This window comes from Narcine bancroftii, chromosome 4, assembly GCF_036971445.1.
Source record: "Narcine bancroftii isolate sNarBan1 chromosome 4, sNarBan1.hap1, whole genome shotgun sequence".
NCBI lineage: Eukaryota > Metazoa > Chordata > Chondrichthyes > Torpediniformes > Narcinidae > Narcine > Narcine bancroftii.
Window position 1 is genome coordinate 87,357,584 of NC_091472.1, and position 26,532 is coordinate 87,384,115.

Here is a 26,532-nt window from a genome sequence, read left to right on the forward strand (position 1 = left end):
GCAGTGGCGTCAAGAACTCTGTTGGGTCGGCAGTCGGGGCCAGTGTGTGTCAGTGGCTATGCCATCAGGAGCTCCAGTGAGTCGGCAGCTGAGGTCAGTGTTTGGGTGAGCAGCCATGCATCAAGAGCTCCATTGGGTCGGGAGCTGGGGCCAGGGCTGGAGTTTCCTGGGCAGGTTCCATGAAGGCAATGGGGAGGTGTTGGGAATCGGAGTGGGGACATCAGGCACCTGGACAGACGGAGGGCGGGGGGGGGGGGGGGGGTTGTTGGGATCGGTGACTGCCAATACAAGTATTCTGCTGCTTAAACTAGGCTGATATCTAGAAAATGCAGTTAACCGATTTACATCTGGTCCTGAGCATTTCAGATAACAGGAAACATACTGTGGTAGCATTTAAGGGGCTATTAAATAGACACATGATTATGTCAAGAATATGGGGTATGTATTAAGTAGAAGCAGCAAATATTTTGTTTAATGTTGGCATCATGTTGAGCGTAGATGTGGGCCAAAGGGCTTCTTCATGTGCTGTACTGTTCTGTGTCCTAACCTTCCTGCTAATACCTGCTGTTATACAGTAAACTCCTAAAATCCAGATTTCTTGGGGAATGGATCAGCCCAGATTTTCCAGATTCTCGAGCGGTATATCTGTGGTCCTTCACAATGCATGCACACAAAAGCTGAGAGATTTCAAGAAGCTCGGATTCTCGGGTGGTCCGGATTTCTGGCATCCAGATTTTTGGATTTAACTGTATCACTATAATTACACAGATTATTTACATCAACAGGCTTTCTCAGTAAAGCTGCATATTTGATGGAATTAAATACTAATTTCTATTAATATGAAATAATTCCCATTGAAAGCAGAAAATACATCGTACAATGTATACCAATTGGAAAGTGGTTAGAGTTCAAGCATCATGGTATGGAAGGAGAGAGTTTTGAGAATGAGGTATCTCCTTATGACATGTAATCTTGAACATTCACCATTTGTCATACTCTGTGGGAGTCTGAGCAAGCAGTTCAAGATGAGGAGGATGGCCTGTTTGTTTAGAATCAGAGCAGACCCAGCTAAATGCAGATAATTCTTGGCTCAAGATTCCCAGACAGAATCTGGTGAAAAAAATTAAAAATTATTCAAGATAAGCACAAGGTAGAAAATGGCCTTTGACAAGACTTTATATGAATGTTTTTGACACAAACTGATAATGTAAAGTTTAACAATAATATGAACTTTCGGTTCTAGTCATTCACAAGTGGAATGTGGTAGGAAATACTGCAGTTATACAAAGTTCTGCAGACTGTTATCTTAATCAACATGTTACTACTCCAGCAATTAAGGAAGCACTATTTGATCTGATTTGAAAAATTAAATGGAGCAAGTAGTTGGCCTGAAAATACTGTATAAAAAAGGTTAAGTATAAAAAAGGTTCAGTGTAAGAACAGAAAAGAGCAAAGAAGAACAAGGGTACTTGGGATACTTGGCTAAAAGAATGGAAATTAATGTAAAAATGAACAAAGGACATTGCTCATATGAAAGTACATCTTGGAAATGAAATTTCAAATGAAGAATAAGATCTAGTGACAAAGCAGTAAGGAAAGGAAATGTAAGTAAGAAGAACTAAAGAGAAGGGATGGAAGCCTGAGATTTCATGAGTGAACAATTATATCAGATATAACATTTAAAAGTGCATATGGAGTAAATACTTAAAACAAAAATCAGAACAAATATGTACAGAGGTAAATTATGAAAACTAAATCAACAAAAATATTGTGCAAGAAAAATGGCAAAACAAAAGATAATACACTGATGGAAAACCTTTCTTATAATCTTTCTATAAGGAAAGCTTGACAACAATAACATTATGATTGGACATTGACCACATTACCAACCAACTCAACTCCCATCACTGGAAAGATAGTTAACAAAAAAAATTCTTTTATATGTGTAAATTAACATAAAGATCAGAAAAATCAAATGCTCTTTCTTGAAAAAGTGAGTGTTGAGGAATTTGCATGCTTCCATTACATTTGTTTCACTCTCTCTCTTTGGCTTGGCTTCGCAGACGAAGATTTATGGAGGGGTAATGTCCACGTCAGCTGCAGGCTCGTTTGTGGCTGACAAGTCCGATGCTGGACAGGCAGACATGGTTGCAGGGGAAAATTGGTTGGTTGGGGTTGGGTGTTGGGTTTTTTCTCCTTTGTCTTTTGTCAGTGAGGTGGGCTCTGTGGTCTTCTTCAAAGGAGGTTGCTGCCCGCCGAACTGTGAGCCGCCAAGATGCACAGTTGGAGGCGATATCAGCCCACTGGCGGTGGTCAATGTGGCAGGCACCAAGAGATTTATTTAGACAGTCCTTGTACCTCTTCTTTGGTGCACCTCTGTCTCGGTGGCCAGTGGAGAGCTCGCCATATAACATGATCTTGGGAAGGCGATGGTCCTCCATTCTGGAGACGTGACCTACCCAGCGGAGTTGGATCTTCAGCAGCGTGGATTCGATGCTGTCGGCCTCTGCCATCTCGAGTACTTCGATGTTAGGGATGAAGTCGCTCCAATGAATGTTGAGGATGGAGCGGAGACAACGCTGATGGAAGCGTTCTAGGAGCCGTAGGTGATGCCGGTAGAGGACCCATGATTGGGAGCCGAACAGGAGTGTGGGTATGACAACGGCTCTGTATACGCTAATCTTTGTGAGGTTTTTCAGTTGGTTGTTTTTCCAGACTCTTTTGTGTAGTCTTCCAAAGGCGTTATTTGCCTTGTTTATGTACAAATTAAATGCATTTAGTTTTCTAAAAGCATAATTGTAGATTAATCAATTTTGTTTTCAATGTTCACTATGGAGTGCAATGTTATTGGATTAATAATTTGACAACAGATCATTACAGCTAACCATCTGTTAAGTTTTATAACATAGCTGCATACTTGCATTCTGGCACATTATAAAATATCATCTAAATTGTTCTCAGGTATTTACTCTGATAAAAGTGTCAGGAATAAAATTTCAAATAGAACACCCATTTTAACTCATCAAGATTATTTAACTCACGATTGCTACAAGGTGAGTCAGTCAGATAAAGTTTTCCAAGTTATATCCTAGCTCGTTAGTCTGTAGACACATTAGATGCAATTCTTGCTTACATCATAAAGCAAGAATACCATAGAAAAACAAACATCAAGCCAAATCCAGTTTTGACAATAGGGCCCTTAACCAGAAATATTTACTGTTTTTCTTTCACAGATGTTGCTCAACCTATTGAATGCTTCTGGCATCTTCATTTTTTGTTTCAGGTTTCCAACAACTTTTTAAATTTTCATAAATAAATTAAACTGCTTAAGTTCAAAAGTAACTCGATGGTTCTCTTTTGGTGTAGCTTTATGGATGGACTAACATTTCAGTACCTATCAATTTTCAGCAAATTTCAATGGGAGGCAAACAAGAGAGACCTCAGATGCTGTAAAATCAGAGAGACAAGCAAGATGCTGGAGGAATTCAGTGGGTCAGGAGGCAGCCATGGAAGGGAATACAATCAACGTTTCAGGTTGAAACCCTTCATCAGGACAGTGAAGAAAGAAGGATGATGCCAGCATAAATATGTGGGAGGAGGGGAAGCAGCATGAACTGGCATGTGATAGGTAAATGGAGGTGGGAGTGGAGAAAGAAATAAGAGTAATATGAGAAGCAAGGTGATAGTAGGAAAAAGGCTAAGAACAATGCAATCTGATAGGAGAGGACAGTATACCATCGAAAGAAGGGAAGGAGGTGGGAATCTAGAAGGAGGAAAGTGTGGGTGCCAGGCAGGTTGAAAGGGCAAGGAAGGGGGGAGAAGGAAAAAGAAGAGCAATGGGACCAGAGGAGATCAGGGAGAGCAAGGGGTGGGGTGGGGAGGGATTGGTGGAAAACAAGAAGGGAGGTGACCAGAAATTGGAGAAGTTGATGTTGATGCCATCTGGTTGGAGAATGCCAATGCAGAATACAAGGTGTTGTTCTGCTAATTTGGTGCATGGCCTCAACTTGGCAATAAACTAGGCCATGAACAGACACATCAGTACAGGAATGGGAAGAGGTTGGCTCCCAGAAGATCTTCATCTGTTACAGCAGATGGAGCAAAGATGCTTGACGAAGCTATTTCCCAATCTGTGTCTGGACTCCCCAATTTGTCATACTCTGTGGGAGTCTGAGCAAGCAGTTCAAGATGAGGAGGATGGCCTGTTTGTTTAGAGTCAGAGCAGACCCAGCTAAATGCAGATAATTCTTGGCTCAAGATTCCCAGACAGAATCTGGTGAAAGGTGCACTGGGAGCACTGGCTTCAATAAAGTTTTGCAGGTGAAGTGCTGCCTCACTTGGTAGGACTGTGACACCCTGAATGCTAATGCCAGGGGGTGATTAATGGGAAGGGACAAGTAGCAAAGCAGTTGCAGTGAGAGCAATCCTATGAAAAGTGGAGTGGGGAAGGCAGGACAATATGCATTTGTTAGTGGAGATCCCTTCAGAGGTGACAGAAATTGTGAAGAATAATGTGTTAAATGCGGACACTGGTAGATAGTCTGTGAGTTGGTAAATTTTAATAGGAGAGCAAAGAGCAGAAACACAAGATTGCTCTGAAAGGTTCAATCACCTGGTTCTGATGCCAACGGCTCTGTACAGGAGTTAAACCATCTGTTAGAGGAGCACATGATGTTTTTAAACTAAAGTCCTGAGCCCAAGATTGCAGCACCTATGCTCGGCAGTGGCCATGAAGGGTTGCAGGCTTCGGGGAGCAATGGACTCAATCAGGGAACTAGAAACGGGGAGAACACTGCCTGTTGAGAAGGAGAAACAGAGATGATCCTACAGGGCAATGACGATGGTGGTGGGCCAAGGAGGGACCTACAAGGCTGCAAGTGGCTTGCAATCGGGGGACCCGCATAGGCTATGGGAGACTGGCTCAGGGGAACTAGGTATTGGAGCCGAAATTGGAGAGGGTGCTAAGGGCAAGAAGGACTCCTGAAGGGCCTCAGACACTGATTATGTCAGAGGTTTGGATCTGGAGCTTGGATTTCCAATGGATCAAACAGGAGTCTATGTGACTTCAGTGGCTGCAGGAGGGCTGCAAGCGAATCCTTGGACACTCAGTGACTCTGAAGGGACTCTCTTTTGCTCAAACTGTAAGTGGTGTTGGGCGACACTGATGGCAACTCTTTGTCTGGCTTATGGCAAACAGAAGGCACTTTTATGTAATATTACATTTTCTAACTATCTTCTTCTTTTTCTTTCTTCTTTGGCTTGGCTTCGCGGACGAAGATTTATGGAGGGGGTAAAAAAGTCCACGTCAGCTGCAGGCTCGTTTGTGGCTGACCAGTCCGATGCGGGACAGGCAGACACGATTGCAGCGGTTGCAAGGGAAAATTGGTTGGTTGGGGTTGGGTGTTGGGTTTTTCCTCCTTTGCCTTTTGTCAGTGAGGTGGGCTCTGCGGTCTTCTTCAAAGGAGGCTGCTGCCCGCCAAACTGTGAGGCGCCAAGATGCACGGTTTGAGGCGTTATCAGCCCACTGGCGGTGGTCAATGTGGCAGGCACCAAGAGATTTCTTTAGGCAGTCCTTGTACCTTTTCTTTGGTGCACCTCTGTCACGGTGGCCAGTGGAGAGCTCGCCATATAATACGATCTTGGGAAGGCGATGGTCCTCCATTCTGGAGACGTGACCAATAAAGGAACCTTGAATAAATTCTTTAAATGTGGTTTAATTATGAAATTCTTTTGATACATGCTGAAAATAATTATGACGAGAAACACATGAACAGCCGAAGTTGGAACTTTGAAAGAACAATGAGAAGCTGGAGAGACCCAATGGGTCAGGTATCATCCTTGAGAGAAATGAACTCAGCAAGCCAGTCTTTAAAAAAGATATCAACCAGTTGACCATCCATTTCTCACATGATTGTCTGCATCCCTCTAGCATCTCTTTCTTTGCTCAGTAATCACAATGGACTGTGGCTCAAACTTTTTCTCATAATAAAGAATCAAATGTAAAAGGCCTTATGCCAAAAAATCTAGTCTGTGCAGGTTGGTAGCAAAATCTCAAGTCCCATCATGTTGAGCCCTGGCACACTTCAGGGCTGTGTGCTCAGCCCGCAACTGTTCATGCTGCTGATTTACAGCTACACTATTAGATTCCTTTACAATAAAATCAAGTTTGTGATGATACAACAGTAGTTGGCCTCATTGGTAATGATGAGTCATCTTCCAAGGAAGAGCTGGGCAGCTCGTAACATTGTGCAAGAACAGCAACTTGAGTTTCAACATGGATGAGACAAAAATGATTTAATGAGGACACAGGTCAACCACTCTCAATTACACATCAATAGTTGCATCATAGGGAGAGTAGAGAGCACAAAGTTCCCGGAATCAGATATTTTGCCACCTGCAGTTAGGCCCCGGATATTTTGGAGCTTGCATTTTGGCCACGGACATTTTGGCGAAGGATATTTTGGCAAAAAAAATGACTTTTGTAGACCTTCAGACATTTTGGTGCTCACAGTTTGGCGCTGGACATTTTGGCCTTGGTCACTGCCCTACTCACCATCTGCTGGCCAGGTCCCACTGAACTGCCTGACATCGAAGCACTGCCTGAACCCCCATTGTTGCAGTACTGGTAGCAGTATTGTGCATTACAGGTGCAAAATTGCAATAAATTATGATTCCATAAATACAATATTTAAAAAAGAGCAAGTATGTCTGTGGTCCATTGTCCATTCAGAAATCTGATGATGGAGGGGAAGAAGCTTTTTTTGTAACGTTGAGTATGCATCTTCAGTCACCTGTACCTCCTTCCTTGTGGTAGCAGTGAGAAAAGGGCATGGCTGGGTGGTGAGGCTGCTTTCTTGAGACATCACCTCTTAAACATGTTGTTAATGGAATGAAGACTAATGCCCATCAAGGTGCTGGCCAAGTTCACAACTCTCAGTAGTCATTTTCTGTCCTCCATATCAGACCGTGATGCAAACAGTCAGAATGCTCTCCACGATCCACCTATAGAAATTTGCAAGTCTTTGGAGACCTGCCAAATCTCCTAAAACTCTGCAGAAATATAGCCACTTGCATGCCTTCTTCATGATTGCATTGACAGGATGGCCCCAGGATCAATCTTCAGAGATGATATCACTCGGATATTTGAAGTTCTGTATCCTCTCAACAGCTGACCCTTTGATGAGGACTGGTATGGGTTCTCCTGATTTCCCCTTCCTGAAGACCATAATCAATTTCTTAGCTTTGCTAATATTGAGTGAAAGGTTGTTGTGACACCAATCAACTATCTGATCTATTTCTCTCCTGTATACTTCCTCATTGTCGTCTGTGATTCTGCCCACAACCATGGTGTAGATGACATTTGAATTATGCCTAACCATAGACATGGGTGCATAGAGTAGAGTGGTGGGCTAAGCACGCATCCTTGACGTGTGCCTATGTTGATTGTCAGGCAAGAGGAGACGTCGTTACCAATCTGCACTAATTATGGTCTACTGATTTGGAGTGAGAGGTGGTGGCCCAGTTTTGAAGTGAGAGGTGGCGGCCCAGTTTTGAAGCTTGCTGATCAGTAAGTACTGAGGGGATGATGGTGTTGAAACCTGAGCTGTAATTGATTAAAAGCAGCCTGATGTATGTCTTGATAACGTGGTACACAAGACTGGATTATTACAGCCATAACCAAAAGGTGGCTGTGAGAAAGGCATGACTGGCAGCTGAATGTTCCAGGATACAGATACTATAGGTGAGATAGGGGTGGAAGTAAGAGAGTGGAGATGTTGAGTTTTTGATTACAGAGAACACAACAGTATAGAGAGAGGATATTCTTGTGGGGTCGTTCAGTGAGAATATATGGGAAGAGTTTTGAAATAAGGGGATGATTACTTTGATGTAGTTTTATTGTAGCCTCCCCCTGCCCCCTCCCCCAACCAATAGAATAGCAGGAATGCTGATTAGGAGAGACAGTTTGCAGGAAAAGGGAAACTAGTAATTGATAAGCTTTAAAAAGAGAGGAAAGGTTCAAGGAATCACATTCCAGTTTGAAGGGCAAAGCTGCCATGATTAGGGAATCCTGGATGAATTCTATGACCATGAACCTTAATTTAAACATCCTTGCCCAGCTCTAAACTTTTGATAGTGTTATAATGTGATTATCCCTAGAATTACCAGAGTTCTAAATGCTATCCTACTATTTAAGAAAAGAGGTGGGACAAAAAAGGGAAATAATGACATGCAGGGCTAATGTCAACAGTACAGAAGTAATCTTTCATTATATCCTTGATTATTAAAAAAAACCTTGAAAAGAATAAGGATTAAGGAGAGGGAGGACTATTAGATGTGGTACATTAGGACTTCCAGAGGTATTCAATAAGATTCGACACAAGAGGTTAGTCAACAAGGTAAGAGCACATTAAATTGGAGGTAATATAATGATATGGATTCAGAATTGTTTATTAAATAGAAAGCAAAGAGTAAGGGTAGGCTATCATTAATACAATGTCTTTCGATGTTTGGGGCCGAAGTATACATTATCTACGTCAACGATGTGGTTGAGGGGACAAAATGCCATACTTCTAAGTTCCTGATAAACCAAACTAGATGGTGTTAGGGATACAAGAGGATTTAAGGGGATAAAGGGAAGCTGAATAAATGTGCAGATGCAAAATAGATGGGAGAATGGAAGATCATCTTTGGCGCTCATCACAGGAAAACAGAACATTTATTAAATAGTTATACTGCATGGAATTGGCACTCAGGGTCAACCCATACTTTGAAGAAAGGCACAGGTCCAAAACCTCACTAACATACCTTTTCCTCATAGGAAAGCTGCAAGACCTGCTGAGGTTCCTCCAACATTTTTGTTTTTACTACAATCACAGCGTCTGCAGATTTTTGCATTTTACTCCAACCTATCCATGTCAACCAAGGCCTCCCTGATCCAGTTCTATTTTCATTTAGTCCACATCCCTCTAAATCTTTCCAATCCATGAACCCAGTCAAATGTCTTTTAAATGCGTACTACTGTACTAATGCCTGTACTACTTCCTCTAGAAGCTTGTGCCATAGGTTCACCACTCTGTTGAAAAACTTGCTCCTTAGAAGATGAGAAGTTGGGTAAGATTATTGCCTTAAGGGACCTAGGCAATCTTGTACATAACTGACTGAAGGCCAACATGAAACAGCAGCCCACAATTAAGAAGGCAGCTTTTATGCAATCCTTTATAATTGTAAGAGTATTGTATAGGATCTAGGTGAGACTCCACCTGGAATATTGTAGGTAGGCTTCTTTCCTGTCATATTTAATAAGAAGTCACATATATGAGTCAGGATATTATTATTCATTTGCTTTCCTATCATTTTTAAGCATGCAGTGTTAACACGAGCCTCTGAGATGTCTTCCTTCTGCTACAACAGTGCCATCCCCTCTACCATATATCCTCTATTTCTTTCCCTGTGGCTCTCAACCTTGCTTCAGCCAGACAGTACAGGGATTGGGTTTTTCAAGACCTGCTCCTTCTTTTTCAATCCACCAGCCCCACATTCAATGGATCATCCATTGAAAATTCTGACACTGACAAGGAGGTTCCACTAGAAACACTTTTCCTTTCCTGTTTGGTATTTAAAAGGATCTTTCCCTTTCCAATTAACTAATCTGCTCTTTCTTCTGCTCCACCCACTCTCCTTACAGCACTTTCCCAAGCAACCACAGGATTTGCAACACCTATCCTTATAACTCTTTCCTTCCCTTTTAACTCTTCTGTTCTCAATATCTAGAGAAGCCTTCAGTTCTTCAACATAAAGTACTGATTCATTTAAACTTCTTTCAATCTGGCAGACTACATTTAATCTTCACCTTGTGGTCTCCTCAAATGGAAAAAAAATAAACAGATTGTGGAGCACTAAATGATCCTGAGCTGGGATGTTGCCAGCCACTTTAACTCTCCAACCCCCTCCCACTCTGACCCACCCTTTTGCGGCCTCCAGCACAGTAATAGAGACTAAATATAATCTTCAGGAATAGCACCTGATTTTCTTTCTGTCGGCAAATTGCAGCCTTCTGGACTCAATAAAGAAATGAATAGCTTCAAGTAAGTTGCACGATCAGAACTGGCCAGTGGGTGTCCATCTGTTATATTGGACCCTGTCTTTTCTCTCCGTTATGCTCTGACTTGCTTAGTTCTCCTAACAGCTTCTGCATTGCACAGCTTTTGCATTCCTTTATTTTCTCTCATCACATTACAGATTTTAAGATTTTGATTTCTTAATTGATCAGGTAGCAATACAGAAAATGTAATATTACACAAAATTTCCTTCTGCCTGCTGAAAGGCAAAGAGTCACCATTAGTATTGTCTGGCACCCCTTACTTTCAGAGAGAAAGAGTAACAAAAGGGAAACCCTTCAGAGACACCGAGTGACTGCGGATTTGCCTCAAGTGCCTCCGCAGCCTCTGCAACCTCACAGACTTAATCTATCAGCCACCTGAGCTCCAGTTCCAAACCTCCTACACCAGTGGTTCTCAACATTATTTTTTTCCACTCATATACCACCTGATGACATCATTGGTGCTCTGTGGTTAGTAAAAGATTACTTAAGGTGGTATGTGAGGAAAAAAAAGGTTGTAAAGCACTCTCCTACACTATTAGGAAGCCTTCAGCGTCCAAGATCCATCAGGAAATTTCTTTCCCTCAGCACCCTCACAAATCACGGTTCCGTGAGTCACTGGGTTGTAAGACTCTAACTGCCTGTAGCTTGTGTGGGTCTGCTGCTGTGGCCACCATCCAATAGGGTCATTCCCTCTGCTTCTTCTTTTCAAAAAGGGGGGGGGGGTAGTGGGTGTTCTCCCTGTTTCTGTTGCCCTATGTCAGTCTCCTGGTCCCCTGGAGTCTGCAACCATTCGTGGCTGCTGCCAAGCTATTCTTCAAAAATATATCTATTAAATACATTAAATGAGGCAGGCTTTATTGGTTCCCTGAACAGAGAATTCCATGGTTTACTACTGTCTAGGAGAACCAGTTTCTCCTTATCTCTGCCATAAATGTACTCCCCTGAAGTTTGAGGCCAAGGGTGGAACAGTTAGCACAACCCTGTTACAGTACCAGTGATTGGGACTAGGGTTCAAATCCTGCGCTGTCTGTAAGGAGTTTGTACGTTCTTTCCATGTCTGCATGGGTGTCCTCCGGGTGCTCCGGTTTCCTCCCACCATTCAAAATGTACTGAGGTTTGTAGGTTAATTGAGTGGTAATTGGGCAGTACGCAGGCTTGTGGGCCAAAAGGGCCTGTTACCTTGCTGTATGTCTAAAAAAGAGTTCCATAGTTCTAGACTCACTTGCCAGTGAAATAACCTCCCTGGTTTCATAACTTGAGATGCCCAAGATATGTATCTAAAATACTTCCCCATCCTTCTAAACTCCAATGATTACAGTCCTACTCTACTCAATCTCTCCTCATAAGCTAACCCTCTCATTTCCAGAATCATCTTGGTGAACTTCCTTTGCAAAGCCTCCAAAGCTAGTATATCCTTTTTCATGAAAGGAGACCAGAACTGCATACAGCAGTCCAGATGTGGCCTCACCAGAACCCTGTATAGTTTCAGGAGAACTTCTGCCCTTCCATTCAATCTCTCCAGCAATGAAGACCATTTGCCTTCTTGATTACTTGCTGCACCTGCAACTAACTTTATACCATTCATTTTTGCAATTAGCTGTTTTTCTTTCTCTCTCTCGTTGCCCCCATCAACCAATCCATCAATAATAATTCATCAATAGCTTATCCCCAAACACAACAATAAGCTCTTGCATTTTCCCTTTGTCCTATGCATCACACCATCTTTGAAACTCAAAACCAATTTGTTTTTATCTCTTCAACAGTTCAAATGAAGATTCTTTGATCCAAAACATTACCTTGGTTTCTCTTTCACAGATGCTTCCTGTACTGCTGAGTGCATAAAACATTTTCTATTTTAATGATTGTTAAATGGCATTATTTTAAACTTCATCTCCATGTTGGCCTTCCATCTGAATCTGACCCATAACTTTCCCTTAATAGTTTCATACACTCATTCATGCCTATAAATGGTAGTCTTCTAATTTAACAATTTGGTTCAGCAATGGGTTCCTCAAAACTAGTTCTTTGCCCAGCCCAAATACCATTTCTCATTTCCACGTGACCACGTTTTGATATTACTGCTAGTGATATCACCCAAGAGTTGCTTTATTTAAGTTATCCTTTCTAATCCCTTGATCTCTACTCTGGAACTAGTTATCCTTTACAGGGTAAAGAAAAGAAGGAAGAATTCTGTGCATTTTGTGTACATGATAACGAAATTTTAAATTGTCTATTTTGTCAAGTTTATGAAAAATATAAGCATTATGCAAAATACATGACTAAATATATTCAGTAAAACAAAAATGATACTTAAAAAATATAACTAGCATTTTAACTGACTTAAAGACAGAAGTCCAAAGTAATAACTATTTTCTGGTTTAAGAAATTATTCAACTTTTTACCAATGCCAAATGGGTACATACCATAAAATTGCTGTTTTGTGACACATCTCAAGTTTGCATGTCTCTTTATAAAGTAAGCTGCGAGCCGGATATTTTGACCTGCAAAAGAAATTGTATAAATTAATAAAAGCACAAAGCTTGAGAATCTCAGCAGGTCAAATAATGTCCCTATGTAGCAAAGGTAAAAATACATAACCAATATTTTGGGCTTCAGCCCTTCAAGGCATGAAAAAATGTCAACAGGTGTCTGAACAAAAGAGTAAGGGGGAGGTGTGGTCACAAAGGCAGGAGGTAATAGATGGAGAAGGGAGGGAGGAGGCAGCAGTGATCAAGGGGAGGGGGTTGGTGAGGTGAATACAGAGGGAGGAGGGGAAGGGGAGAACAGGAAGAGGAGAGTAGGTTAGCAGATACTGGAAAAGTTGAAGTTAATTCAGGTTTGTTCCTCCAATTTGTGAGTGGATTTGGCAGCACAGTAAATAAGGCCATGGACAGATATGTGAGATATACAAAAGTGTGACACAAAACTGAAATGGTTGACTACTGGAAGTGTCACTGGCATGGACAGAGCGAAGTTGCTCATTGAAGGGATCTCCCAAACTGCGCCCAGTTTCTCCGCTGGAGAGAAGGCCACAAAGGGAGCATTGGATGGAGTAAATCATTCCTGAAGTGTTGCTTCACTTGAAAGGACTGTTTGGGCCACTGGACTGTGGCGCGTGCACTACTTCTTGCAGCCACAGGGGAAGGTGCCGGGGTGGGGGGGCTGTGATTGGTGGGGAGGGATGAGTGCATGAGGAAGTCACAGAGGGAGCGCTCCCTATGGCAGAGAGGGGAAGATACGTCTGAAGGTGGGATTCTGTTGTAAGTGCCGGAAATTTTAAACGATAATGTATTGAATGTGGAGGCTGGTGGGGTAGTCGGTAAGGTTAAGGGGGATTCTATATTTGTTGTGTCTGGGGCAGAGGCGGCCAGAGCAGATGAGTTGGAAATGGAGGAGATGCAGGTGAGGGCTGAGTTGATGGTGGTGGAAGAAGGCTGACATTTCAGAAAATCTGGACTGGAAGCTTTACTTTAACTTCTGTATAAATTTCACATATTGTAGAAAACCAATTTTGATTTGAACAAATTATCATATGCATACTACATGTTCCTTTATCACCTGTTTCCCATCATAGAATTGTTTACAACAATGCTAAATTAAGGCAAAAATAGTATTCATTATTTCAGTATCAGAGGTTTTTCTATGATTTTGTGTGTTGGACATTAAGAACAAAAAAGTCATGACTAGATGCGAAGGTTTGTGTATTGCTCAGAGCTTGTGATCCTGCTTTCAGGTCAGGAGACAAGACGGCATTAAGATCAGCAAGGCAACACATGGGTACGCAGGGAATCCAGACACGTGTGAGACACCAGCACATGAGGAGCATGTGGCAGGGTACGCAAACCATAACTGACTACAAGTCAACCTTGTGGACAGGTTGAATAGCTTCTGCACATGGTCTAATGAGAAAGCCTCATCTTTCCCTGAAGAACAAGAACCCTGCATAACCACAGTTGAGATGAGGAAGATCGCATCCAGAGTGTACCCACACAAAGCGACAGATTCATATAATATACCTCGATGGGTGCTGAAGATCTGCGTAGCCCAGCTGACAAAGGATGTAATGGCATCTACATCTCACTGCAACAGTTCATTGTCCCTACAGAATTCAATGTGACCATCATCCTGGTGCCCAAGAAATCAAAGGTAATCGGATTAAATGACTATTGCCCAGTTATCAATAATGAACTGTTTTGAGTGGCTGGTGTTATAAAAGCGTAACTTCCAGTGACATTGGACCCTTCTAATTTGCCTACCATCCAAACTAGTCCACCGATGATGCAGTGGCCTTGGCCTCCATTCTGTCCTGACCTACCTAGAGAATGATGCCTCAATGCCAGGCTTCTTTTTTTGTTGACTTCAGCTTGGTGTTCAACACAATTATACTTCAGAGGCTGATGGATAAACTGTCCTCATTGGGACTCAAAATTCCTCTTTGCAACTGGATTCTGGATTTCTTGATAGAAAGGCCAGTCTGTTCAGGTTGGCAGCAAAACCTCAAGCCCCATCATGCTGTGTACTGGCGCACCTCAGAGCTGTGTACTCAGTCCGCTACTGTTCACACTGCTGATCCACAACTTCAGGAGGAAAAAGGTCAACCATTCTCCAATGCACATCAATGGTACTTGGCACAAAGGGACAACATAACTTAGATTCACAGCACCTTTTCATTAAGGCACAGTGGCACCTAGACTTCCTAAGGAGGCCGAGGAGAGCAAGGCTACTGGGCCCCATCTTGACAAAGTTTCACAGGAGCATATTTCAGAATGTTCTGTCTGGCTGCATCATTGTGTGATACAGTAGCTACAAAACAGTAGATCATTAAAATAGCCAAGATCACTGGTGACCCCTTTTCCTCCAGACACAAAATATACTGGGTACATTCTCTAAATAGGGCTCAAGAAATTATAGAATACTCTTTCCATCCAGCTTACAGTATCTTTAACCCATTACCATCAAGGAGGTGGTACAGGAGGATCAAAATCAGGACTGGTAGGTGAGGAATAGCTTCTTCATGCAGGCTGATGAAGAGTATCCTATTCTGTGTAAACTATTCCAAATATTTATATTTGTTTTGATTATTGATGTGATCACTATGTACTTTGCATTGCATTTGAGCCATTGGTCTGACAAGATGTTGTTTCATTGGGTTGTATATGTGCAATCAGATAATAATGAACTAGGCCATTGAGTCATTGTTGAATGACCTTCAATAGGTATGAAGCCTTTTATAGGCAAATTCCTGCAAAACAAGCATTATTACTGGAACTGTTCCTCTTCTCTTGTGACTGATCAATAAAATTGAATCAAATAACATTATTAAATCTCATTTTATGTCATCCGATTTTAACAATGAACCTTAAATTATGGAGCTGATATTCTACCAGAATGACAGTCAGGCAGGATTTTTGGCAGCATTCTGCTGTTTGTGTCTTTATTCCTCAGGTTGGGTTCATTACAAATAGCACAGCCTTTTGATGTTCCCCAAACATCTATTCAGCAGGAATATTAGAATGATGGTTTGCTACAACCAAGAAGCTTAATGATGGATTTTAACTTTTTACACTTCCCTCTTGCACTGTTCCAATAAAATTGATTAGCCTCAACAGGAAGAGGTCATTAAACTCCTTCATTCTGTTTTGGTCTAGTCTGCACACTGGCTAACCTGTAAATTGGCTGTTCAATGAACCAGTTAAAGAAGCCGTTCACACTGGACCACTGTTATTTCTTTCACACTCACCACCAGGGAGAGGGGCACCTATCCTCCACCTGTGGTATCTGAGTGACACATCGAGTGATGGCAGGTCTGCCATCACTCTTTCCCACCCCCCTGTCTCTCACAGACATATCTATCCTTGACTGTTGTATGTACCCACTTCGGGGGAGGTGTGTGTGTGTTTTCCCAGTCTTTATAAATGGTGTGTCTATGTGTTTTATTGGCACTACACGATCTTTTATAGGTTTAAATAGGTTGGCACAACAAGAGGGATTGAAGTGCTCATACTGTGCTTTATATAATGCTTAATTATGTTATAATTAGGCATGATTAATTTTGTTTAAATATAAGATCATAATACATTGATCAGGGTTTAATAAATTGAATACGTTTATAAGTTCCTTTTAATCTTTTGTTTCCTTCACATTCCTGCACTCACGCAAAAGCGTCATCAATGCGTCACTACTTTGTCCCTGGATAGTCCATGTTCCTTTCACATTGGGCTAAGCAGCACGCAGGCTGTCCATCCCCGGAGTGATTTAACGCCTCCGTGCCAATTTGCAAGTCTTTAACCTGTATATTGGCTGTTAATTACTAGGATAAGGTGCCAGTGTGAAAGTTTGCAGTGAAGCATGATTTTTTTCTGGATACATGGTTGCAAATGTCACACTTTCTTGTTTTGGGTTTATTCTTCTTGATTAACCCACTTCAGTAATGTCAACATGGAACTTGGTGCAAGTCATCCTAACTCACACCTTTAACATTTTGTTCTTTGATTGGTGGATGGTGTCATAGAAATATGTTTTGGATCAAATGATCCTCTCCAGCATGGCACAGGAACTCTTTCTTTCAGAAAAAGAGAGTCCTCCTGTTTCCCATTTCCTTCATCAATGGAGAAGATGCCATATTCCAGCATTGTGGTCACTGATGCTTCACAACACAAAGAGAAGGCAGAAAACATTTTTCCCCAAATCCTGTGACAAAACCATGAATTGATTATGTTAAACATTCTAAAACTAATTGTCAGAGTAATCTAACGAGCAAAATATTTCATTTATCCAATAAACAGAAACATCTACAGTTGAGGTACCACAGGTTCAAATTTATTGTCAGAAAACATCATAACATCACATACAACCCTGAGATTCTTTTTCTCGTCGGCCAGGCAGAATTTCTACTCCACGGAAGTGCAAAATACTGTAATCAAGAAAAGTGAGCGTTGAAGTAAGAGAAGGAAAAAGGTCTTTGGTTTGTATGCATGTGATTAGATGCACTTAATGGTGCAAGATTACTATCAATTATTCAAAGGCATTTTAGGTGGTGGAAAGTTAACTTTTCTCTATATGAAAAGACATGTACATGTTAGAATATTCCACATATTTTAAGAAAATTAATAAACATCGAAATAACTGATGAGTACATGATTTATGTAAATAATAGAATAATTTTCCAAAGAATTATACCATACTTTTATAAACATTATTTATTTTTAAATTTCTAAAACCAGAGCTTTCTCCACTCATACACCCTTCTGAGAACTTTGCTCTTCAGCATGACTTGTTTGCAACTGCACCTGCAGCTTTATACGCAAGGTCTGGGATTTCTTCCAAAACATAAGCTTTTCTGTTAGTCTCTATCCTCTTGAAAGTCCACCACTTTGACCAAGCTTTCAGCAATAGTTCCATGAAATATCCCAAGATAAATTCAAATGTCCTGTATAATTGAAATTGCTGTTGTACTAGTTGATCACTTATGACTTAATTAGTAAGTCATGACCAAGTATAACCTTCAAGTAATGATGGATTAGATAGCTGATTGGACTTTGTGTGGAATGGGTCAGGAAGAGGGGTGGGTGGGTGCTAAATGGAGGTGATGGGAGAGGATAACTGGACTTTGTATTCTATTTGTAGTTTAATTAAACTTCGACATTAAAAATTCCATGTTATTTTTCTACATACTTCTGTGGATAATCAATCTACTCAATTATGGAAGGTAGAAAAAATGGTTGGTTGGAATAAAGGTGCTATACAGAATAAATCTAGGAGCACTGGCCAGACAGCAATAAGAGTGCTAGACATCATTTGAGTTACTTCCATCAAATGGGGATATGGTGATACACACCATTCCATGGACTTGGAGCACTGTATTTCCTTATGCAAATAGGAGAGTGACAATTTCTCCCTGTTGTTGTGGCACAGAATTTTGACTTAGGCAGCCAACAACTTGTCCAACACATTAGTTAATGGCTGTGCAACCAGAAAACAATTGGATGCAAAAAAGAGCAGATTTCTCCATGTAGACTTGCATGAAAAAGGTGATCCAAACCAAAACAATGCAACCCCCCCCCCCACCCCGTTCAGAGGGTTTGACAATGAGATCCAGTATCCAGAACTCATGCAGAAAATTATTTTCTGGATTTACCTAATGATATTTCCAGCACTTGAGTCAAGAGCAACATCTGGATTTTGCATACATGTGCCCGCAAATATGAACATGGACATTCTAAAGTTGCAGTTGGTGATTCATTGCTATTTCTGTGACTGCATTTCAATCCTCAAGTCCTCAACCGAGCTCAAAGTGGTATGGATTCTCCTCCATTTAAAGAGGGCATCACATGACCATCCTATTGGGAATGTTTCAGCACAGGAGAACAGTTTTGAAGGACTTAAGACAAAATACTACTTTAGTATTTTGTTCATTTTGTTTACAAAAAGGATAAACTTCAAGCCTTATTTCAAATTGCAGCTGTTTTGAATATCTCTGAATTTTTTTAAATGCCTGAAACATTCAGAGATGGTTAGTGATTTAAATTAGGGGGGCACAACTTAGTTAGCTGAAACTTCTCACTTTTACATTTGGGGCTTGTTCTGCCTCTCATCACAGGATTCCATTACAGAGAAGGCTCCTCTTACAATAAAACAGGCAGGATCCAGAGTTGCATTTGTCTGGATTGCCCCAGGTGAGTTAAAACTTTTTCATATATCAGCAATAAATTTGGGGAGCTCATGCCTGACTATGAATTCTAGCCCATGGTTTTTTAAATATGCATTTTATATATGTATGTACACATGCACACAAAATATATGAATTAATTTTTTTAAAACAAACATCAAAGCATCAAAAACAGGATCAATGACAAAATCTCATCTTATTGAGGTTTTGCTAAATTGAAACTGTTGGCCTGTACTTAAGTGGATTTCTCTAACAAAATCAATTGAAAACAAGTATACAATACAAAATGGATTACTTACCTGGAAACATAACATTAAAATACATCATAGTCAACATCCAAAAAATAAAATTAGGTGAGTAAAAAGTAAAAAAAGGTTTGGCACAGTTTAAAATGCAAACAAGTAGCAATTGTAACATACTAGATGAAAAGAAAGTTTGAAGACAAATTAATCATTTAATGAATTTCTGATGGAGTCCACTTTAAATGTGAAATGATGAATGTCAACCATAAATATCTATGGAACGGCATGATCTGATCTAAAATAGTCACAATCAGATTCAACTTTTAAAAAAAATTTAAAATTTTTTTTTCACACATTGTGCTGGTATAAAACAAGATTATATGTCCAAATTTCTTGACCAGAACCTTTAATAACCGCTCTAGGGTATAATGGCAGTAAACACAGATCCAGTGAGAGAAGCAAACAGAATTGTCTAGCCATGTTGTCAAGTTGATCTGCTGAAAGGGAGAAGCAATTGTACTGATTTTTTTTGCACAAAATGCAACTATTTACATTATATATTCATCCTTTTATACTTTTCTCATTTTCTGGCTTGGCATATTGTGGCAATTTATAGTATTGTAATGGTGGGATCTTATGGATAGACCTGTTTGGCTGTAGCAAGTAAGAATTTCAATGCATCTTTCCATATCCATACTTGTGACTGACAAACTCTCATCAATGATTTATTGGCTGCTCCCCCGAAAGGCACATTCCTTGGAGCTTTACAGAGGTGGTGTCCCTATGTATTCTTCAAACCTTATCTTCTTCAAATGGGCTCCAGAGAAGAATTTTAAAAGTTTTCACCAATAATTAATTTCAACTTGCATCCTTATCATCCAATATGACACTTTTCTCAACAGATAGTTAATATTTATTTTGCCAGAATACTTCAAGATCCATTCCCACTAGTTTTTCAACAAACCTAATTCTGCTTCTGTAAAATATATATTTTAGCAAATTAATTTACCATGGTAATAAACAAAGAAAAATCTTTCAAAACTAAACTCATAGCAGGAACAAGATACTCCCTCCTCCAATTGGAGTTTCAGGAAAGAATTTTTTCATTATATATTAACATTACATATTACCTTTCAAGACTGTCATGTTAAACTCAACAATATGTGTGGTATAAAAAGATGTTTCCAATTTGTGAAGAAAGAAACTATAAACTTCCCACTATTCAATGGTAAATAAAACCACTTGTTACATTAATATTTCAGTAAAGAACATAACGATAAGCTTCTGAATATAATCATGAAGAACAGCTCGAGCCTACAGATCTTGATGCTAACCACACTGGGATTGGAAATAACTTTTTCAGTGAATGTCTTTATTTCCCAGGAGATAGCATAGTTGCATGTCTCTGTATGAATGTGGGAAGTGGACAAGAAAGTCTGAGTATTTCAAGTCATGTAAACTTTCAAAATAACTTCACCAACTGCAGAATGATGTGCAATTACTTTGAGTCATTTTTGGCAGCTACCTTCATCCTTTTTCCAACAGTGTACTTATCTGATATGCTGCCTGTAATCAAATTACACCATTTTAGGAGATACTGCAGTTGCTCGTATTTTAAAATTACCATCTTAAAATTAGATCATTGTGTTTTGTGTATTGAACTTAAGAATTGTTCAAGATGAGAAGTAAAAACCATGGCTACATAGTTCCACAGGACTTTAAAAAAATTGCAATCACAGCCAAGCAAACTTCAGCCACATAACACTGCCAAGTGGAGAATGTGGTACACTATGCGACACTGGAAGCCCTCTCCCACGGCTATTAGTGACCATTCATCTGGGAGCCTGGGAAAATGCCTTAAAGCTGCTGAGTTATCTGGAGCTGCCTAGCAGGTGTTCTTGTCCCAGCAGAATCTGGCACCTGTGTAACTCTACCATGAACAACTAGTGATATTTTCTCAACACTATCAGACATTAAGAGAAATGCTTTTCCGTAAACTTCTTGGCAGAAACTGCAAAAAAACAGTGAACAGATACTTTTAAATATTTCACAATTACATTTCATAAAATTTAAAATTATTAGTTGTGTTTTAAGGATTAACCTAAATAATATCACGAACAAAAACACATTTCAGCCTTAGGGTACTGAAAATCTTACATAAGAAAAATTGAGATCAATGCAAAACAGGAAAAGTATCGAAACCATTTTCATGAATTGGTGACTGAAAATTAAAACCTTTTATATAGATGGTGCTCATGTAATCAGATCTAAAGTTATTTTGGAAATAAAGCAGATGTACTTTGATAAAACTACCTCAAATAGTTATGGACATATGGAGAGATTATCACTCTAATCACTTCCAATGTTATATGTCTGGTGGGTCACTGTCAGGGATAAAGAGTATCCTGGGTATTGTTGGTAGGTGTTCTTTAATTGGCTAATCCTGGTCTACCATTCAGGTCTTACTCCTGTTTGTAATCTCCCTTCAGAATGAGAACCACTTCTGCAGATGAAAATATTTTAAAATGCAAAACTATCCATCTGTAAATTCTAACTTATTTAAGTGACCCATAGATAGCCTAAATTTCATTAATTTCCAATCATGAAAGTCCCATTCAAATACCAAAACAAGAAAAATTGCAAATATACAAATTGTATGCAAATAATGTTCTGCATGAACTTACAAATTGCAATGAACTACCAATTGAGAATTTCTCACAATAAAGTTTGTTATTCAGTTACTGTTTCAGATGCTGTTCTAAACTTGAAATTTATCATGCTCTCTGGTCCAGCAACTCCTGTGATCTGGCATGTTTGAATCTGAACAAAAATCTAGCTCAGATCTAAAATTAACTACGTTTCATACTAATGTGCAGATAATTAGCTATCAACGCAACTTTTATGACCGCAGCTAGCAGCAATCTCAGCGTTTGTTTCAGATGGAACCCAGGGTGACATTAAATTATAAACTGCAAATCTTTAATGATATTTTTTTATTGCATTGAAGTGATAGCATAGTTTCCTTGTTTGGTCCTTTAATGCACTACCCATTAAATAACATAAGAAAAAAAGAACATTCCAACAACAAATTGTGCAAAGTCTGTGCAAGAAAAAAAGCACTCCTTGCAATTCATAATCACTTATCTGATTATTTAAACCTTAAGTACATTCTTTCATCAATTTGAAATTTATTAGACATGGACATGTATGCTGAGTATTAAATTTAGGAATGCATTAAGATATTCCAAATGAAGATAACCTTTGTATTAATTACAATTATATTGCCAACATGTCATATATATGGAAGACTTCTTTTTTCAAAAAAAGCAAATATTCTCATTTACTATAGTCTGTAGCAAAGAAAAAAAATCTTAGACATTATCCTAAAACAAAACATGTTATCTTAATTTTAGGAATCGGAGGAAAAAAGCAACCAAAGATTTTGAACATTCCATTCATTTTGGTTCATTTTCAATCTATAATTGATTGAGCTGAAAAGATGGTTACATGGATAGGATAAGCTCAGAGGGATATGGGCCAAATGCTGGTAGGTGAAGCAAGAGTGGGTGGGACATTTTGGTCACCATGGGAAAGTTGGGCTTTCTCTGCTGCATGACTCTCTGACCCATTAATTATAACAATTAAGAATATTAAAAATATTTTAAAAACTATTGAAATAGTTGATATATTTTATCAACTTATACACAAAACTCTTAGGTCTGTAGAAGTTTCTTCAGGCTCAAAGATCATCTTTGGGATACTATTATAATGAATATAAAATTAATTACATTTCAATATTAAGAAAAGGAGTTATACTTAAAGTTCTAAACTTAAAAGATCCATCTATTTCTGTTGCTCGTGCATACTTTAAGTCTTACTAGAAGAATAAAGTAAAAATATTATAGATGTAAATCTGAACCATGTGAATTCAAACAGAGGTGCAATACACAAACATGCTGGAGAAACCTAGTAGGTCACAGAGCATCCACAGGAAGTAAAGAGTAACAACATTTCAAGCCTGGGCTTAATACAGATATTGCTGCATTACCTGCTCAATTTCTCCAGCATGGTTGCATATTGCACTTGACTCCTGGATCTGAAGACTTTCTTGTTTTAAACAATTTCAAACAGAACTTATGGCTTGCGGTATACAAAGATCATACAGTTAGTTGTATGACTGGCTGAACTTCCTTCAGTTCTGTGGTTACCCTAAGCTTTTCGGTCACTTCAGAAGCAAAAGTAATGCAAATTCCCACGTTGTTTCACATCACACCATGGACAGAAACAAAGTAGGACAAGATTACAGGGAAAAAAAACTGTACTAAATAATGCTAAGATCACTTGATTTCTTTGTTTTACTTACAAAGTAAATGCCAGTAAAAGGAGCAGCTCAAGTAGCAATAATAGTTTAGTCTCTACTGCCAGAAACCCCTGTGGCACTGTTAGATCTTCCTACAGTCTGACAAACAGTGGTCACATCCATCTCATACTCAGAGAAAAAGCAAGGTAATTCAACATGGATGTATCATTAATTATTTCATCAAAATGTGATTTTCCATTAGAATTACAACAGCAACAATTTATCTAGGTACTTACAGATTTCAAAGCAGGATACACCACATCAGACATATTTACATCTTTGGTCCACATTGTCTCACTGACATTCAAAAGGACACCACAAACCACTTTAAATCTCTTACATAAATAAAACCAGTACTGAAAATTAATTAGCTACTATGGTGGAGTTAACAATTATTAGACAAAAATAAACATTCATCAAGTAGAGTTGAACTATATAAAATACTCGATAATTTCAACCTAAAAATTGGTGTATAATTCCATTCTTCATTCCACTCTGTGTCAGACCCTTTATTGAGTTCCGACCTCTCCAGCTTATCTTTGTTCACTCCGACTTTAAACTCATACTGTCACATCCATGGAACCTACAAATATTTCACTTAATGACACATGGACATTTGACCAAAGATAAGTTTTATGTAGCATTTCCATCATGCATTCCTTTTGTAATGTACAATTTTGTTAGATAAATTCAAATACAAAATTACCTGTTTGAGTACTTCATCTATATTAAGCAGTCTTGCTAAGTAGCTGTTTTTGAATTTGCTAATTGCCTAACGAAATATAATTATGCTGATACCAAGATATCAATAATAAAACTGTTTCTGATACATATATAATTGAAATAAGGAACCTGCAATATTTAATTATATTAAAACATTTCCAATATAGGATTTAACTTTTAAAAAGCAATATCTTTAATCCTTTCTCAGGCCTAGTTGTCAAAAAACAAAGTGCTTCCAATAATAATAATAAGAATTAATAATAATAATTCTTTGCAGTTCCTCAATATTGAGGATGATTTGCTCCCATTCTGGTTTTGTGGATTCACAAGATTTATTTGTGGACCACAGATGGGATGGAGGATGGATGACAGGTTAGGTGGGTGGTATTTGAGATGGTATGCTCATTTCTGATGCTCATACCGAGCTTCTGTATGCCCCAATGTATTGGCTCCAGGTTCTCATTACTATCCCAAATGCTCCCTCTCCACTGTTAGATCTTCCTACAATCTGACAAACAGTGATCACATCTATCTCATACTAGGAGAAAAAGCAAGGTAATTCAACATGGATGTATTATTAATTATTTCATCAAAATGTGCTTTTCCATTAGAATTACAGGCTTTAGCAGAGATGTTATACCTCTTCAAGGACACTAAGAACACATGGATAATTTTTTTTCTCTGTCTGGAAATTTACTGAGGATTGGTTGACTTTGGTTCTGCAATGTTATTGACATAGGTTTAATATTTTCCCATTAGTTCCAAAGATTAGCTCTACTCCCACAGGATGTTTGTTGGAGGAAACGACAGAGATAAGTATTAGGGCAATTTGATATTAGACATCAGTACTAGTTGAATGAAGATACAGGGTTGACAAAATGCTGCATAGGACAAGGTACTTCTGTCATATACCAAAGTCATAAAATATTCTTGGATAGGCAGTTTTACTTGATAAAACCCTTTCTAATCAGGGAATTAACACAGTAAATAAGAAGAGAGGAAAAAAAACCTGTATATCATGGTTATATCATGTATATCATCTGCAGCATTATCCAAAATCTCATTAACTGAATACTTCATGAAATTCAATTAAGACCAAATACTGTATTTACATCATTGAAATGTTGACATATAAACAGCAAACACTAATTTGAGACCAAGTGCAATAGCAAAGTCATAATTGTCAAGAAAAGAAAACAATGGCACACCCATGGATTAATGGAAACACAACATGTGCACTGCACCTCTGATGTCATGGACTGCTAGGATAACAAACTGGATGAATTTCACCTCTCCACTATTATTGTTCCTGTTTTACTTGGGATCTGCTGGAAATCAGTCATGTTGGAACAGGCACTGGAGTTTGAAGGGTGGACTACACATGTCAATTCATGATCTGCTGCAAGTCTGCGTGGGTGGATTGAACACGCCACAGAATTCCATTAAAACTATTGCTATTGCTTTATTTAAAAATTTTCTAACCCTCAAGAGAAACAATTTGTACAATACAAAATACAAATCTTATACAAATATTGAACAAAGTAAAGATTTTTTTTAAAAAGACGTTTGAATTTCTTATCAGGTTGGCGCTAACACACTACATCCTGTTTTTAAATTATATAGCAAAATTGTCCCAGGAGTATTAACAGATTAAATATGACTAAACTTCACAAGATAGAAAATAGATTTTGAAAAAAAAACACAGATTAAAAAAAGAATGGTGGAAAGGATTTGGTGACCCAAGTAGGAGATGGGAGAGGGAGAGAGCCAGAGAAGCTTATGGAGGAATGCCAAACCTTAATGCTGAAGCAGCCGAAATCATGTAATGTAATTCTAGGATGCTCAAGAACTGGAGGAATGTTGAGGGTGATTGGATTGGAGGAGGCTGCAGAATGGGAGAAAGTCATTAAGGGATTTGAAAATAGCAATCCGAATTTTCAAAATTAATCATTGACAATTCAGAGCAGAGTGATGGGAAAACGTGACGCGATGGGAACTAGCCTTCTGGGTGGCAGTGCTTTCAATTCAAAAACAGCAGAAGATGAGAGGCAGACATAGAGAGCACAGGGATAGTTGAGTTTTACAACAAGGATAAGCTCAACTGAAATGCAAATGAAGAATATTAGAGGAGAATGGAGAATTTTTTTTCTCCATGATATTAGGTCAAAATTTCAGTAGAGAATCACGCCCGAGTGCAGACTGTGCACATCCAGTTTTGACTTGAGCAGCAGGGACCAGGGTGGGTGGTGGGTTGGATTGGAGGGGAAGGTATTATTCACATGAATAATGAAAGTGGCAGGGACCAAAGATGATAGCTGCATATTGAGGTTCTGCATCATGTACTTTGGAACAGGTTGAAGCAAACATTCAAGGCCTTAACAAGGTAACAGCACAGAAAGTATTTAGTGCAGGTGGATTGTGACACAAATTAGCATGG

The 26,532-nt window shown here is 39.2% G+C and overlaps 1 protein-coding gene across 9 annotated transcripts in view; it reads right to left on the minus strand.

The window, feature by feature from the left end:
* The window catches only part of slx4ip (SLX4 interacting protein), a 179,824-nt gene that overhangs the window by 64,291 nt on the left and 89,001 nt on the right, over positions 1–26,532 (minus strand). For all 9 annotated transcript variants that reach the window (XM_069931867.1, XM_069931865.1, XM_069931864.1 and 6 more), the window contains one exon: positions 12,526–12,603. In XM_069931867.1, coding sequence (XP_069787968.1) covers positions 12,526–12,603 — 78 coding nt within the window. The remainder of the gene's footprint in view (positions 1–12,525; positions 12,604–26,532) is intronic.